The sequence below is a fragment of the Balaenoptera physalus genome, assembly GCF_965194825.1.
Source record: "Balaenoptera physalus genome assembly, chromosome: 14".
In the NCBI taxonomy this organism is placed as follows: domain Eukaryota; kingdom Metazoa; phylum Chordata; class Mammalia; order Artiodactyla; family Balaenopteridae; genus Balaenoptera; species Balaenoptera physalus.
In genome coordinates this window covers 40,334,636-40,352,195 of record NC_138893.1, presented here as the reverse complement: position 1 = coordinate 40,352,195, position 17,560 = coordinate 40,334,636, and the positions used below count along the sequence as shown (strand labels likewise).

Genomic DNA, 17,560 nt, shown 5'->3' with positions numbered 1-17,560 from the left:
TTAGGCTCAAGTGATCCAATCAGAGCCACATTTTAGAAAGATTAAGTGGGGGAAGGGGTCAGGTAGGGAAAAAGGGAAACCAGGGTGGTTGGTAGCATAGCTTCTTTTGTAAATTCTTGCACTGACTACACTATTTATTCCATTTACCATCAGTTTTCGAGAACTGATTATATGCCAGGCTCAGTGCTAAATTTTAGGACTAAGACATGGTTCCTGTCTTCCCAGAGCCTCCGAGGTAGAAGATAAATCAGACCTGTAAGTGTGAGAGATAAATCATGAGGATTAGGTAAGGGTTCTAGGGGTTTTCTGCAAGAGTGAGTAGTTAATTCTTCTGTTGAGTTAGAAAAAGCTTCAAAGAGGTAGTGATTTCTGAAGAGAGTTTTGAATAGCAGTTTGCCAGGTAGTCACAGTGAAGATGGGCAGAAGCATAGGGGTTAAAGATCTGGAGTCCTGGAAATACATCAGGCTTAGAGATAAAGGTTTGGTCCAGGATACGCTTGTCTTGTTTCATGTTCTGCACTATTGCAAAAATACAGTGTGGTTCTCTACTATAATTTGTGGAGATGTTAGATGGATTGACATGTACCAGAAGCAAGTAAATTTGGGGTCGTATACTAAATTTTTAATCTGGCCATATGTAGGCTTAACTTTCTCAAAGAGGGAAAATCAAGCTGAATTTTAATTTTAAATGTGCACTTTTCTTAGGGAGAAATTCTTAGAGTACACACAAAACACTTTCTGTGATAGCTACCCCCTAGTTTGGGGCGGGTGGTGATCAAAGGGAAGGAGTTGAGGTTATCAGAACCTAGTTATTATTCTAGTAAAATAATAACTGCTATTAAAGATTCCCCACTTGGTATTAACTATCCTTCTGAAAAGGAAGGATAACAAAATCTATTTAATCTTTATCTATCTATCTATCTATCTATCTATCTATCAGCTTTGCTTCTTTGTAAATGTAGGCTTTCATTCTCAACCACTGGAAATTGGCTTGCTCCTTGTAGCTAGAGCTATGGATGCCAACAGCTTCTAGACTCACATTCTCATAACTCTACCAAGAGAGAGGAAAAGACTTTCCTGTTACTCCAGGACTTTGATTAGTCTGATTGGATCTTATACGCATCCCACCCTCACCCCCCAGACCAACGTAGCCAGAGGGATTGAGCTACTAGTATTAGTCCAGCTGGAAAGAGAAGCCCATCCTTTGGCAAGTCACTATGACCAGAGAGGCAGGGTCATAGAAGAACAGAGTATCTCCCATTGACCTGCTTGGTGAAGAGGAGAGCCTCAGAAGAGCGAAGCTCATTGCCTGAGAAGAGAAGGGTGTTAGGGAGACAAAAATATAAGTGGTCAATAAATTAGGTTAGCGCAGAACTCAGGTGCCATCCCTAAATAAATGGGCTGATTGATTTGGAATGGAGGTAGGGAAAATTTTTCTGAAAGTATCTGCTGGAACATGTCTCTCCCAGAATGAGGAATTATAGTTGAGTTATAAGTTGATTGTGGTTGAGTTTGAAAAAAATCACATACAGACACTTAGTACTTCACAAATTAAAAGTAATTTCTCTTGCATCAGCTTATTTGAGCTAAAAAGAATCCAGTAGATGCTTTAAATTTCCATTCTAGACAGTTTAGACTGAGTCTCAGTAAAAACTGTTTCTTACCCAGCATCCCATAACCATGAGTAGGTAATGGCTTTGGGGTTAGAATCAGTAGTTCTGACTTCAAATATTTCTTCCATTACACTCAACTCTTAATGAAAGCATAATTTTTTTTAAAGGATTGTAAGAACTTGTCCAGTTTTAGGAATTGTTGTTATATGTGACTTTTAAATTGTATTCATAAATCCACTTTTCCCAATTTATTAAAGTCATGACTTTGCGGATTCCTCATGCCACCACTAAATCTGCTATTGTTGACACAGTCTCTTCTAAAGACCAAAATAATTTTTGGTTTCTCTTAAAAATCTTATGGCATCTCTTAATTCAGTATTCCATAGGATTATGTATTTCCAGATAGCCTAGAATCAGTGGCTTATAGTAGTTCCTAACCCACTAGAGAATGATATGGCCGTTTGACTGATAATGGTAATTCTCTACTCTGACCAGAAAGGAAAAAAGGTACATAAAAATAGATGTTTTTAAATATTAAATTTATCTGTATCCTTAGCAATTCCTTGATGTTATTATTTGTTTCAGATGAGAAGAAGCAGGTGGTTGCAAATGTGGAGAAACAGCTCGAAGAAGCAAAAGAACTGGTATGTGTAGACGTGGTAACATATTTAAAACACAGCCAGAGCCATTTAATCTGATGCCTTCCTCTAAGTCTCTTTTATTCATTGTAGAAATGTGAAACATTACTGATTCGCAGTTCATGATTCAGAATTCATCAGTTTTTAGATGGAAGAGAATTTAATCGCTTCTTGGGATTTTATTCTTCTTAGTAAAGGTGATTCATTAAATGTCCACCTCGAATTTTTATTCCTTCATAATACTTTTTGTAATGGTTATAAATAGCTAACACTTGTTAAAGGCATCCTGGGTACTAGACACTGGGTTAAGTGTATTACTTGCTTTTTAATATTTAATTTTCACCAAAAGCCTGTGAGACAGGTACTATTTGTCAAAAATTGTTAAGGATCGAGATTTTCCCCTACTTGCTCATGAATAAGTGAGCTTACCACAATTTCATGGATGCTGATAGAAGACAAGAGATTCCTAGGTCAGAGACCAAAGGCTTTTATTAGTCACAGCAAAAGCAGCTGCCAAAGTTGCAGCAGGCTTGCATCAGTTCCCTGAGGCCCAATTCCCACAGGGCTGATGCATGTTTGCCTAGAAGAATGCCTCCACATACAGCGGATTATCTTATAGGAGAGGAACATGGAGCCTGGGGAACATACTGCTTTATAGCAGCCTGTGAGTAAGCCTGCTCTTTGCCCCGAGGGACACATTGTTTCTTACCCCAACATTGTTCCCTGCCTGGGAATCAGTGGTCAGGACCTTGCATTCTTGGCATGCCCAGCAAGACATGTAGAAGCGTGAGAGACCCACAGAGGAGTGTCATTACCCCCATTTTGTAGATGGGGAAACTGAGGCTTAGGAAGATTAAGTAACTTATCTGAAGTCCCACACCCAGTAAGTGGTGAAGTGAGGATTTGTACTTAGACATGCTAAACCCAGAGCTCTAGCTAGCTTCTTAAATCAAGGAGCAAAAAGTATTAAAATATATTGTGTCCTAATTTTTGGTTTCAAAGCCAGGTATTGCAAGTATGATTCAACTTTTTACTGCACTGTGGTCCTAGATGAGCGTGTTGCTTTTCTAAATACTGAAGGGTACTACTTGGTGTTCTAACTGATAAACCTACAAGTTTCCCAAAGCGTGTTTCTGTTAACTGGTGTTGCCTGTTCAAACAAGTTCGGGAAACTGTAGCTTAAACAGAATTCTCCAATTCCGGGTCTTTTTTTGGTTATTATTTTTCTGTAGAACCTTCTTAGACCCTAAAGTAGGCTACGAGGCACGACGAGTCTCTAGGAAGGGACTCTAAGGGACAGCACTTCCCAGGCTTATTTGCCTGAGTAACATTTGTTAACAGGACCATACCCGGGGGGCTGCTGCTTTGCGGGGTCTGAGGAATAGGCGGCTGTAGCCCCCATCACACCGCAGACCTTTCCTTGGTGTCTGGATGCTAAGGAGGCGAGGTGCAGAGCTGCTGCTCCATCTTGCCTGGCTCTGCTGCTTTTCTAGCTGTCGGAACGCCCATGTTCTCCTCGCCCTGTAAGACCTACTTCTAATCTCGCTGTCTCTGCAGGGGCAGCTTTGTTCTAACGCCTCAGCTTCTCATGTCTGCCTCTCTTTTGAAAGTTTTCTTTTTTTTTTTTTTATCCCAAGTACTTTTCTGTTTCCTTTCTCTCCTTTTTATAGTCAGCTGTTTCTCTCATGCTTCCTGGCCTTCACGTGAAAAGACTGGCCTTTTATATACCATAGCTGCCAACTGGGACGCTGCTTCTTTCAGGTTGGCAGGCTTACCATAAGTAATACAACTGATCAGTTCTTTGGATCTTGAGTTAACTTCTTATCTTGTTGAGTTCTCAGTAGCGGGTGTTTTTGTTTTTGTTTTGTTTTGTTTGCCATCAAAACCTGTGTTTTGGTTCATTGGTTTGCCTTCTTTTGGAGACATTGATTTACTTGATGATGTTAGAAAGCTGGTTTCCTGATAACCAAGGTTTCACTGTACCAAGAAAAACCGAGTTATACCCCCATGGAGCTTATGGTCATCTCCATTTGTTACTAACATAAAGAGTTTTGTCTTAGATATGTTTCTATTTGTTTAAAATGATCAGGCAGCTGATTTACTTAATTCTGATGACATCCTTATTAAGGATACTGATCATTATATTACATACTGTCCTTTTGATGAGGATGCTGGGAGAAGAACTTCATTATGATTTTACTTATTAGGATTAGTTGTATTTCTGCTGAACAGTTTGCATTAATCTCTTGGACACTGCATGTCTCATAGTAACCGTGTCTTCCACTTGACATTGGTCACATGAATGTTGTGACAACATGAAACTAGTGCGGATTAGCCTTATTTCTGGTTTCATTTAAAGTGTTTGTTGTGTGTTTCCTTTTTTTCTTTCTTACCTACTTTTGGTTAGTTTCTTTTTTTTTTTTTTAAAGGTTTGCATTTTTATTTATTTATTTATTTATTTATGGCTGTGTTGGGTCTTCGTTTCTGTGCGAGGGCTTTCTCTGGTTGTGGCAAGCTGGGGCCACTCTTCATCGCGGTGCGCGGGCCTCTCACCATCGCGGCCTCTCTAGTTGCGGAGCACAGGCTCCAGACGGGCAGGCTCAGTAGTTGTGGCTCACGGGCCCAGTTGCTCCACAGCATGTGGGATCCTCCCAGACCAGGGCTCGAACCCGTGTCCCCTGCATTGGCAGGCAGATTCTCAACCACTGCGCCACCAGGGAAGCCCCTTTTGGTTAGTTTTAAGTGTCCTTGTAAAATGCCCGAAACAAAAATGTAGTTAACTCTCAGATTTTCTCTTACGTGTACTTTTGCAGTTATTTGTCTGGATGATCCTGCTTGACCTTATTAGAACTAAGTACATAATGATGATTTCAGAGAAGTGCTCTAAATAATTGCCTTGCTGAGTAACTAATTTATTGGTGCTTCACATTTATGTTGAGACATGTCAATAATTTAAATGGTTACTGCATAAATCAAGGGTAATTAAAACAATCTTTTTTTTTTTTATAAAAATTAAGGCCTGTGAATTGAAACATGGTGTTTTGGTTTATCTGAGTTCTACTGTTGTTACTCAAACTCTAACACTGGACAAGTAAGAGTTTTATTAGTGCCAAATGTATAGTGTTCATGGAAATAATTTATTAGGATTATTTGCTTTAAAAGGCAAAATATCTGACAACATTTTCGTATGTGAGTTTATTAGACGTGGCCTGAGCCAACTTGTAGTTGTTGGTTTTTATTTTTTAATGCCAAGTATAAATAAACTACAGCTGATACCTTGTATCATGCTTGCTGTATTTCTTCTTCATCATCAGTAATCATCACTCCTATTATTCACATTAATCTAGTGTTTACCAAGTAAGACACTGTCTTAAGCACATTATAGGAATTACCCTGTTTAATCTTTATAACTGCCCTACAAAAGACGTACTGTTTTTAGAAATGGAAAGAGTAAGACCCAGAGAAGTTAAGAAGCCTGTCCAAGGTTGCATGACTAGTAAGCAGTGTAGCCTATGATGTGAACTGTGAACGCAGGCGTCTGACTTGAAAGCCTGTGTTCTTAACCATCATACTATTTCTGTATTGCCTCCCGTTAAATGCTCATGTGTTGTATGCAAAGTGTTATATCACGACAGGTTGTTATAAAGTGCCCTGCTCTGATTTCAGTGAGCTTTGTGTAATTTTAAGTTACTGTATCCATTTAACTCCATATCAACATGGTTAAAAAGGCTGGAATTCAAGATCCCATATTGGTTGCCATGGGATTTTCCTAATCAGAAAAGACTTTGGAGGAGAATTTTCACCAAATGACTAAGACTGGGCTGACATTTCATAGGATAATTGTAGAAATAACGGTTTGGTTTATCTTCACATAGTTCTGGTAGTTTGGGGTCAGAAGACCGGACCCGGTTGGGTGGAATGATAGGATACTCCACGGATAGTCAGATCATTATCATTGAGGATGTTTGGCTTAATGCACATAGTTTTAAAAAATTCTTGACAAAGTAAACACTTTGGCACTTTGGTATGTCCCTTGGCAAGCACTCAGTACCTATCTGTTGACCTTAACAAACATGGAGCACAAAAATAGTCCCAGTGTTCAATTGACCACAGGCAGTTAGCTCCCTGGGTCTGGTTCCTCAAGTTGTAAACTGAGGAATTGGAATTAAATCCTTTCAGCTCGAAATGTCTAGTCACATGAAGAGTAAGCATATGGTTTAAGTCATGTTTTTCTCTCACCCTTCCAGTTGGAACAGATGGATTTGGAAGTCCGAGAGATACCACCCCAAAGTCGCGGAATGTACAGCAACAGGATGAGAAGCTACAAGCAAGAAATGGGAAAACTTGAGACAGATTTTGTGAGTCAGATTGCACCCTTTGTTGTACTTACCGGTCTTCACACTGGTTTTCACGTCGTTTTTATTGTTGCCCCCACACACCTCGGTCAGCATTAAGTGCATCGTCTTTGGGAGCTTGTGCCAAAGACTTGGGTATCTAAAAATGCTTGTAGAGCTGGCTAATGATGGACTTGAAGGTATGTTGGATTCCTGACTCACAAAATAGATCCAAATAATGTGGTTTTTTGAGTTTAGATAGTATTTATTGGCATTTAGCATTTATTAGAATTTTGAAATCCAATTTTGGGCCTTTTCAGAGTTTGCAGCCTTTAAACTGCAGTGTTCATGGATGGGCTTCAGGGGCTCGTGAATGTCCTGAAATTATATCAGTATTTTTAGATGTGTGTTTCTATGTGTATTTTTTTCTGGGATAGGCTTCATAGCCTTTATTATTAGAGTCTTAAAAAGATACATTATACCCCTTCCCCCCAAAAGACAAAAGGAACTCAATTAATAATTTATATAAGGGATCCTTTGTGTTGATTGTCTCATGAGAATATTTAGCTTTCTCTTCCTATATCTCTGAGTTTCAACTCCACCCACCTTATAGCAAATTTAAGAATATAAATTTAAAGATATTGATGTTAAAATTGTTAGTAATTAGAAAGTAACAGGAGTAGAAAAGATACAGGTGAGCAATTCCACTTCTGGGTATATACCCAAGAGAATTGAAAGCAGGATCTTGAAGAGATATGTATACGCCCTTGATCATAGCAGCATTGTTCGCAATACCAAAAAATGGAAGCAACCCAAGTGTCCATCGACAGATGAATGGATAAACAAAATGTGGTGTGTGCATACAATGGAATATTATACAGACTTAAGAATGCAGGAAATTCTGACATATGTTTTGACATGGATGAACCTTGAGAACATTATGCTAAGTGAAATAAGCCAGTCACAAAAGACAAATACTATGTTTCCATTTATTTGAGGTACCTAAAGTAGTGTTTGTAGAAAGTAAATGGGTGGTTGCCAAGGGCTGAGGGAGGGGCAACTGGGTACCTACTGTTTAATAGGTATAGAGTTTCAGTTTTGCAAGGTAAGTTGTAGAGATTGGTTGCTCAACAATGTGAATATATTTAACCCTATTGAACTACACACTTAAAATTGGTTAAGGTGGTAAATTTTATATTAAGTATATTTTGCCACAATTAAAAATTTAAATAAAAAAAAAATGTAGATGAGGAAAGATCTGAGCTTTGCCTGTGAGTGACAGGAGTCAGGTGTTGGCATGTAAATGAACTATTATTTCTGACCCTGGGGTCCAAATTCATAAAGAAAGTGAAGAATTTATAAGGATCATTCTGCCTCTGTTCCTTCCTTAGGTGTTTTACTTTTGGAGGCTATATCTGCTAGACTACAGTGTACCCTTCCACTATAAGGCCAATGGTACTGAATAGTAGAAATTCCACCTAGAGTCTGGAAATAGGGTGATTTACAGTTTTGCATGTTTATTTTATATTATAATGGATATTTTCCTGAGAAGCTGAGATGGGCTATGTCAGTGACTCTGATGCAATTGCCGTTTAAGTTGTGCGCCTATTAATTAAAAATTAAAATTGGAATCCACGATAGGCCTAAATTCAGAAAAGAAATGTAACTGCCTTGCTTCTGTGCTCTGTACTAGATAAAACCTTCTCTAACCACTTTGTGAAAGGCAGGTTCTCTCAGCAAGAATGTGAGATATGGTGAGAAAATTGGATTGATTTAAGAATTTGACAACTCAAAATTGTACTTAGACAGTTCTAATTAAAGTTAATGTTTTAATATAAATGATGAAAGTAAAATAAAATATTTATAAGGATTATTTTAGTTTGCTTACCTCATCTTCATGAAACGCTTTCCCAAAGATTTTTCTCTTGATTTCTAAATCAACTAAGCATAATAGTCTGCTAGGGCTGTCATAACAAAGTACCACAGACTGGGCAGCTTAAACAACAAAAATTTGTCTTGTTGAAGTTCTGGAGGCTGGAAGTCTGAGATCAAAGTGTTTGCAGGGTTTGTTTCTTATGAGGCCTCTGTCTGTGGCTTGTAGATTGCCGTCTTCTCCCTGTATCTTCTCCCTGTATCTTCACATACAAACACAGTCTGTATGTGTTTATGTTCTAATTTCTTCTTATTATACAGAAACCAGTCGTATTGGATTAAGGCTCACCCTAATGACTTTATTTTAATTCATTTAACTCTTTAAAGACCCCATCTCCACATCAATCACATTCTGAAGTGTCAAGGATTAAAACTTCAGTGCATGAATTGGGGGGTAAATAGTTCAGCCCGTAACACTGCACTTAGTTTTAATCTTTTCTTCTTAAAGAAAAATTTTTTTTCAGGAATTATATTGCTTCTGTGGCTTGTCAGTCAGCTACCCCGTGGTTAAGAATTACATTTCTGAAGAATAGAGTCCTTTAGGTATCATGTATTTGGATAAGCATTTCTCAGATATATTTTCTATTATAAAGAAAAATGGAAACAGCAGCTAGGAGCTAAACATTTATTCTCCAGGCTATCATTAAAAAATTCATGTGTTCATCTGTCTATTTGCTGCCACAGCTCTCTTCTGCTGTGTCAGGAAACGTCCTTCACCACCGCCACCACCACCTTCTGTTGTACGGGACTCACAGTTTATAAAGTGCTTTGACACGCATTATTCATTTCACTGTAGGAAGGGTAGACAGAGCAGATGCGGATTACTATCCCCATTTTACATGTGATAGAACCAAGAGGTCCAGCTTGATTATGGATTTCATTCAACAAGTCCTTCTTGAGCCCTGTAGTGTATCAGGCAGTGTCCTAGGTGCTGGAAAAGAGCCGTGACTAAGAGAGAGAAAGTTCTTGCTCTCGTGGAATTTATGTTCTAATGGGGAAGACAAGAAACAAGTGAATACATCTATCTTAATTTCAGGTCGTGATAAATGCTATAAAGAAGATGAGTAAATGGACAGATAGTGACCAGCAGGGCGGTGTGCCCGTTTTGCTAGGGTGTTCTCTGTGCCCGACTGGGAGAGAGGGGTGCCTGTGGTTACAGAAGGGGGGCAGAGGAAAGACCTCTAAGGGCATTGCAGGTGTGATGAAGACCTTGGCCTCTACTCTCGCTTGATGAGAAGCAATTGTAGGACGTTGAGCAGTGAGTGGTCCTTTGCCTCCTGTTTCACAGCTTTGTCCACTTCACCTTACCTTAACACGTGAGTCATTTGAATAGAATGTAGGAAATATTTATGTAATTCCCTTTTGATTCTTATTTTCTTTTTATATTTAATTCTTTTGTCTTTTTTTTTTAATTTTATTTATTTATTTATTTAATTATGGCTGTGTTGGGTCTTCGTTTCTGTGCAAGTGCTTTCTCTAGTTGCGGCAAGTGGGGGCCACTCTTCATCGCGGTGCACGGGCCTCTCACTGTCACGGCCTCTCTTGTTGCGGAGCACAGGCTCCAGACGCGCAGGCTCAGTAGTTGTGGCTCACGGGCCTAGTTGCTCCGCAGCATGTGGGATCTTCCCAGACCAGGGCTCAAAGCCGTGTCCCCTGCATTGGCAGGCGGATTCTCAACCACTGTGCCGCCAGGGAAGCCCTCTTTTGTCTTTTAATGGAATGAAGAATATCTTCTTAAAGACATCTGATAATTTCTTATAGTCATACACCATACCTCAAAGTATTGAATCCCAGGAAAAAATAGTAGAGATTGGTCCTTCAATCTTCAATTGGTCCTTCAGTTGCAATGTTTATTGCAAATGAAGAAGTTCTCTTATTCCCCTTGCAATATCAGGACTTTGGGGGAACATCTATGCCAATGGCGAAAGGTAGAGGACAACTCAGTACTTTTTTCTTCAACCCCATTGTCTGCTTGCTTTCTTCTCTTGGCCCCTCTTCTTCCTCCTCCTCTGCCTGTCCCTCAGATGCCTGGTTTCTTTGGACTTCTTCTCCACTTACCCCACTGTCCTCCTCCTTGTGTTATAATTCTCTTGCATTTCTCACTCAGAACTCCCTACAGCTCAAATTCATATTTCTTACTACTTACTGGGCACTGCTACCACAGAGTCCTTTGAACACAAACACTTAAATTTGACAAGTACTAGTCACTTCAGAGTGATGTTTTAATTTTCCCCTCTTCATCCTCTTGTGCATCCAGTTGGTCACTGAGAGTTAACAATCCTGTCACTTAAATAGCTCCTGCTTTCATCTCCACTACGGGAAGCCTTCATGTTTCTCAGTCTGGATGATCGTAGTAGCCTTGCCTCCTTCCATTCTTCTCCCAATCTAAACCGCCCTCCACTCCACTCTGGAAATATCTTTCTAGCACACTGATCTGAATATGTCACACTGTTCCACAAAATCCTACAGAGTTCTCATTGCCTGCTGAATTGTTAAAAGCCTAGAATTTGTTGGTTTCCTTTGGAGTAGTGCGTCTCAATCTTTTTTTCATTAGCACTCCACTAAGGATTTTTTTAGACTTTTTTTTTCCTAATTGCTCCTCTCTTCCCCAGGAAATTTTAATACCATAAATATACTGTTTGTCTGTACATCTGTTCATGTTCTGTGGCCCTTTGGAGGGCCACGCATCTTTGTAATAGTTAAGATTCTTCATCCTCCCAAGAACCAGTTCTTGCCTCTGGGCATAGTGTCACCTCTGTTGACAGTGCCTGTTTTAGAGAATGTTGGCCTTTATTTGGGCAAGCAGATAATTTACTAACAGATTCTTTCAAGGCTTATTGTTAACTTTGTTAGGACATGTCTAGAGTAGCCTGACTTTTGAGGTTTGTCTTTCTTGGATTCCATTTGAATGACTGGAACGTTCAGTGAATATTCCACCCTCTGTTTGGTCAGAGTTGTATCTCCCTGCTTTGGGTGACCTCCAGAATCTCCATTCCACCCATGGCTCCCCAATACATGTCCTCTGTTACACCTCTTACCTCTAAATACGCAAGTTCATTTTCAGCCAAAGACTTAACAGGACCCCTTTATAGATTTCTGGAGCTCCTTCTCTCCATTACTCTGCTAAGTTTCATCCATCTCAGCAGTCCCCACCTCCAGTGTCTACCTCCTCAGCTAAGAGACATGCTGGGCTCCACCTGGGCTCCCCACCCCCCGTGCTGGCATCTGATCAGTGCCTGCGGGCTGAGAGCCGCGGTGATTGTAGGGTTCATTTCAAGTCTTCTCTCCTCACAGTATTTCAGTCCTACACTGCCTATTGTCCAGTTTTTTAAAACGATTGCTTCACACATTTTGTCCATTGTTATAGTTGTTTAGAGAGGGAGGGTTGGTCTTGTATCAATTACGCTGTCATTACTGGCATGAAAGTTCAGGAGAGTTTAATGTTTATTAATCCTTAGTGGATAATTGTGTACATCTGAGAATGAAAAAAAAAATAGTCTGCTCTTGACAATGACCTATCATAGAATTTAATCTGTAGCTGACTAAATACATACTTAAAAGATTTTAAAATAGGGGTTATGATTTGCAGTCATAGTTGTGGGAAGGTAAGGGAAATCAGCAGTCATCGCTATGTTCCCTTTTACACTGTTGCTACCCCTGATGATTCTGTTCACTTGCCTAATTCCATTTTTCTTGATTTTGGGCCTCTCATAGCCTCATATTGTTCATTTTGGATTCTTATAGTCTCAGAGTAATAGGAATATTAGGTCCAGAGAAGTTCAAATCCAATCACATTTTTGAGATGAGGAAACGGAGGACCAGGGGGACCAAATGTCTTACCTTAAAGTCACACTGCTGTTTAGAGCCAGGACCAGAATCAAATAACCTAAACACACATTCTGATGTTCTCTCCATGATCCTTTGCAACTCCCTACCCTCAACTTCACATTTTCATAAAAATCAATTTAATAGCTTCTTTGTATATTTGAAAACAATGTAAAAATTAGAATTCATGTATTTAAGCCATTCTTGTAATTTCTTCCTTCAGTATTGGTATGACGTTAGCTAGGGCATGGTCATGTCCAGGAAAATGAACCAGCCAAAAGGAGGAAAAATGTAGTTGAGGATTTTTTCAAGGTTAAGATTATTGTTTGCTTCTTAAGAAAATAAAATCAAGCAAACAAAAACCCCTAAACTTGTACAAACAACAACAAAAAACGAATGTTGTATAAAGTATTTGACCAAGTCTCAGTAAGTAGAAAAGGAAAGGGACAAATAAGTGATGTACCAGGATAAGATTCCCTAAGTCATGAGGACGTGGTATGTTGAATGATGAATGTCTTTTGCATCTGATGTTGTAATACTATGATGCTTACGCCATCTTGTGGCTGATTTGTATAGTTGCATATTTCTTTTTTTTTTTTTTTCTGTAACAAAGCTGAACTTCCTTTAAGATGTATACACAGACTACAGGATTTAGGGTGGAGGATTAGCAGTAGAGCTTTTTAGCCCCAGTCTCAAGTTCACTTCTATCCCAGGTCAGTGGTGCCCGAATGCTGACCTTTTCCTGTTTGGCAGGCTATGTGATGTGATTGTTAGACCAGCTCCTAGTGCAGAGCTGTCTACATCAGAGAATGGCACTTCTATTGACAGTCTCAGCAGTGAGGCTGAATGGTCCTGGGAACCCAACTTCCTGCGGACTATCGGAGTTGGTCCCTTAGGTCAGGGTTCAAAGGATGTTGTGGAACAGCTTGAAGCTTTCACTGCTACTACCTACACTCGCTCTTTTAACAGGTGAATGGACAACTTGAGTATCCAAGTTTATGACTGAAGCCAGTGGCTGTATTCTATTTTTTTAAGTCTAAGATAGACTAAAGAAGTATAAATGAGAGCGATGAACCCTTTTAAATTATGACTTTTGTTGAAAGGTCAAAAACTTGATGCTTCTATTTATTTATCTTTCCTGTTCTTGTGGCTTCTTGAGATATTTTACTTCTGTTCTGTGGAAGCTGTAGAAAACCATGAAAGCATGTTTTAGAAATTTGGATCATGTTAGTGGTAATATGTTGTAATTATGGCATCAGCTGTCCCTCTTGCAGGAGCATAAGTACATTCTAGAAAGAAATAAGAAAACCAGACTGGACAGAATCATCCCAGCAAAATCTTCCTCCACTATGTGCACTTAATAAATATGATTTCCATTAAAAAATTACATTTGTTGTTGGATTCTCTGTAAAAATAATACCTGCTCACTATAGAATATTCTGGAAATAAATAAGAGTAGAAAGAAGGAAAAAAATCACCTTAGCCCTATTACCTCAAAGGATTCGTATTTTACATTTTTATTTATTTCCTTCTAATCTTCCCTTCCCCTCTCTTTTGTATAATTTGTTGTTCTATTTTACATAATAATGATGCTACTCGATCCACACTTACAAGGTTCTAACGTTGGTACTTTCCATTTCTATAAATTCTTAATCATTTTAATGGGTGCATAATATTTCAGTCAGTGATATTAGTTCATCTTTTGTTGAATCCTAATATATTTCCATTTATCCCTTCCATAATTTATTGTGCTGCAATGAACGTATTAGAACAGGATTATTTCATCAGGGTCATTTCTCAGAAGGCAGATTATCACATCAAAGGTTATCAACAATATTATAGGTCTAATTAAAATATTCCTTGGAAATATGTTTTTACTGTGATTTATCAGATCATTTTTGTTGTTCTTTCTATGATTTTCTCTGTATCAAAATGTTAAATAAGAGCTAAAAATCATAGGCAGACCAGAGATAAGTACTTTATGTACATCACTCATTTAACCCATAATTATATGAAAAAGATACTGTCATGATCTGTCATTATGGGGATTTCACAATTCTAGAATTAAATACAACTGAGATTTCTTTTTCTAAGATACTTTTCCATGGAAGATATATTCATGTTGGTAAGGCTAGCAGATATGCATGGCTCTCATATCTGGTCTAAAACTGATCTCATTTTACATTTTCAAAATTTTGTAATCAGAAACTGAAGAATATTTTAGTTATCTGGATATGACTATGATCCCTTTAAGGAAGAAAGTAATACTGTACGTGTACATACATGATTTTACTTGTTTGCAGTTATTTTCTGAGGATGTTGTTTCCTAAGGCCTCGATAGGTGAAATTGTTAGAAAATCATCATGCAGTTGGCCTTCTTTGTTTGTAGGATTCTCATTCCAGGCTTTGACCTTGGTAAATCTTCTACTCACAGAGCCCAGTAATTTCAAAGGCTGACACAGGAAATGGATTCAAAAGTCTGTTTTCAGCTATAGTGATGCCTTCTGGGGCTGATCTGTGTTTGCGTGTCACCCTGGTCTCCTAATTCAGGATGCTGTTAAAGGTTCATGTTCTTGACCCTTCTCCCCACCATGTATTCTTGAATGGAACAGTAGTATGTATTAAATATTTTATCATTGGTCTTATGTACTGAATTTGATGTTGGCCTTAATAGATTTTCTTCCCTTTGGAAACTCTGACACTTTCTTCCAAAGTGACTGTTTTCATGATGACTGCTTTGGGCCTCAGACCATTGTCTTTACCTCCTGTAGAGCTTTGTGACCTGCAAAAATAACTTCCATGTCCACTGTAGTTACTGGCAAAGTTGAAGTGTGTACTGGTATGGATATATCTCTGTGTGTGCACTTACACATTCTTGTGTGTGTACATTTTTTTTTAATTGGTGTCAGATTCCTGATAAGATATTACAATTTTATTGTAAGATTTTTTTCTACCTATTGATACTTACTAATTTTTTTTAATCATTGGAATTAAAGTTTTAGTGTCATTTTATGGTAGAAGGAGCAAATTTTTGTTATGACTATGTTATTTCTATGGTTTGAGTTTTCTAAGCAGATGAAGTGTATGTTTTCTGGAAACGGTGCTAAATTGCTTTAAAACAAACAAAAAAGAATGATAAAGCTTATTGGTTTTAATGTAGTTGTGTCTGCTTATAATCCTTCTTAAATGACTTAACAAATTATTATCGACTTTTCTGTTGTTTGTTTTGCCTAGCCACTTTGATCTTACCTAGGAAATAAAGAGGAAAGATAAAAACAGGTAAGATTTTTGAAAGATTTAACTATAAACTGGTGATAAATTTGGCTTCATTGTTAGTCACTAGATGGCACTGTTTATTTGCAGAGTGCCATTTTTTAAAAAAGAACTGGTAGTAACTGAAATTACTGCTTCATGAATAAAATATTTCTGATGGGATTTGCATTTCTATATTGGCTGAAGACACTGTTGAATGTTTTATTAACCAGCCCAATGCAACTGTCAGCCTATTAAAGAGATCCAGTGGTCCCTGTTTAGATAAATAAACTAAATAAATCCAATTCGTCAAATTGTGTTCTTGGCTGTTTATTTTCCATTCTTTTGATGTACAGTTTATTTTAAGTTAAAGCCACATTGGTTTAAAAATTAACGGGAAAATGTTATTTGGTGTTTGGAACATGAAGAAACTAATTGCCATAGTCAAAAAGCCAACTTTGTTTTAATGTTAAATTGTTTGCTCATAAATAGTAAACTTTTTACTGGTTGCTTGTAAACTGTCCCATGCTCAAAAATAGTCTGATATTCTGCAAATACATGGTCAGAGACAGTTATCAAGATTTGCGGCACCCCTGTTGAGTTTCCCTGGGAGAAGTACTATGTAGTTTAAAAGATAAGCCTTTTACTTGTTTTTTTTTGCCTTCGGGCCATGCTCTTTTTTCACGTAGGGTATACTAGTCCTTGGAAAGAAAAGTAGCTAATTGATTTTTAAATAAAATGTCTTTTATCAAAGCACTTGCCAGGCACTCTCCTGGTAAATGCCAAACTTTAAAGTGGGTGACAGTGATGCTGTGATGTTGCTAGGGCAATCAAAGGCCTCAAGACCGTAGCACAGATGCCTGCACGTTCACTGCCCTCTTAAAGCTTATGTTCTAGGAATCTTGAAACTCAAAATTGAACTATTTAATACCACTGACTTAGCTAGAGATTTCATACTTAGGCCCTAGGGTTAAAACATATTAGAATAAAGCATGTCAGTTTTGTGCTTTGCTTTGCTGAAGTAAGTGAGCAACTGGGAATGACACATCATGGTTCTGACTTTGCCTTCTCATTTCTTTTTTTCATGAATCTTCCATTGCTCTTTATGCCATTCTTATTGTCTTTTATCCAGTTCCACATTTGTGAGGTTCAGAACAAAACTTAAAATGGATTAGGCACTTCTGACTTAGCTCATAGCTTTTAGGAGCATTGAGCTGCTTGTGATGAAGACAGAGCCCTATCTGGTCTCTAGGGTGAAGGTTTTTCAGCTGTGTAGTAGTGGTTGAAGAGTTTTGCTGTGTCAACTAGTTTAAGCTTTCCTGTACAAGAAGTTAAAATGGGACTAGAAGAGATTTTGCCAGAGACTTTCCTCTTGATTTCAGGTCCTTGGAAACCTACCAGGACATGGACCACGCACACAGATAGTCTCTTTCTGGCTTGTTTTGTTTAACTTTCTGTCCTTTAGTTCTCCCAAATGGAAAATTCATATTTAAGAATAAAACCAAGAACATATGTGGAGTCAAATTCGTCTCCTGGCTTTTCTTTTAAGAAGTTCATCAGATCATGAATTAAAAGCCTTTGCTAGAAATGCCTCTGAAATGCTTAAGTGTGGTCACATTGGGAAACATCAAGAAATGGGACTTCATCCTCATTACACTTTATTAGTTCTTGAGGCACCTCGTGCCTTTGCAAATTCACAAAAGCTTCTGTAGGTCAAGCTCCATCACAGAAGATTCTGAGGAAATTTACAAATTTTCTCCATTTGGTTCTGTTAAGTATTGTTTAAAACAAGTTATCACTGTCTTGGACTTGGAAATCTGCTGTGAAAATGGTGATTTCTGTTATTGGTTATAAAGAATTTGACCTGTAACTGCATTCTTAAAATGGAGAAAGACTGCTGGATTTTATGGTTTGGAAAGTCACACTGCATGGTATTGGTCTTGGTGCGAAATGTTTAATTACAGAA

General features: G+C 38.2%; 1 protein-coding gene across 20 annotated transcripts in view; it reads left to right on the top strand.

Moving 5' to 3' along the window:
• The window catches only part of VTI1A (vesicle transport through interaction with t-SNAREs 1A), a 419,912-nt gene that overhangs the window by 7,036 nt on the left and 395,316 nt on the right, over positions 1–17,560 (top strand). For all 20 annotated transcript variants that reach the window (XR_014253028.1, XR_014253029.1, XR_014253030.1 and 17 more), the window contains exons 2-3: positions 2,199–2,257; positions 6,499–6,609. Coding sequence is in view for 17 of the 20 variants with exons in the window: in XM_082423358.1 (XP_082279484.1) it covers positions 2,199–2,257; positions 6,499–6,609 (170 nt within the window). In the remaining 3 variants the exon portion in view is untranslated. The remainder of the gene's footprint in view (positions 1–2,198; positions 2,258–6,498; positions 6,610–17,560) is intronic.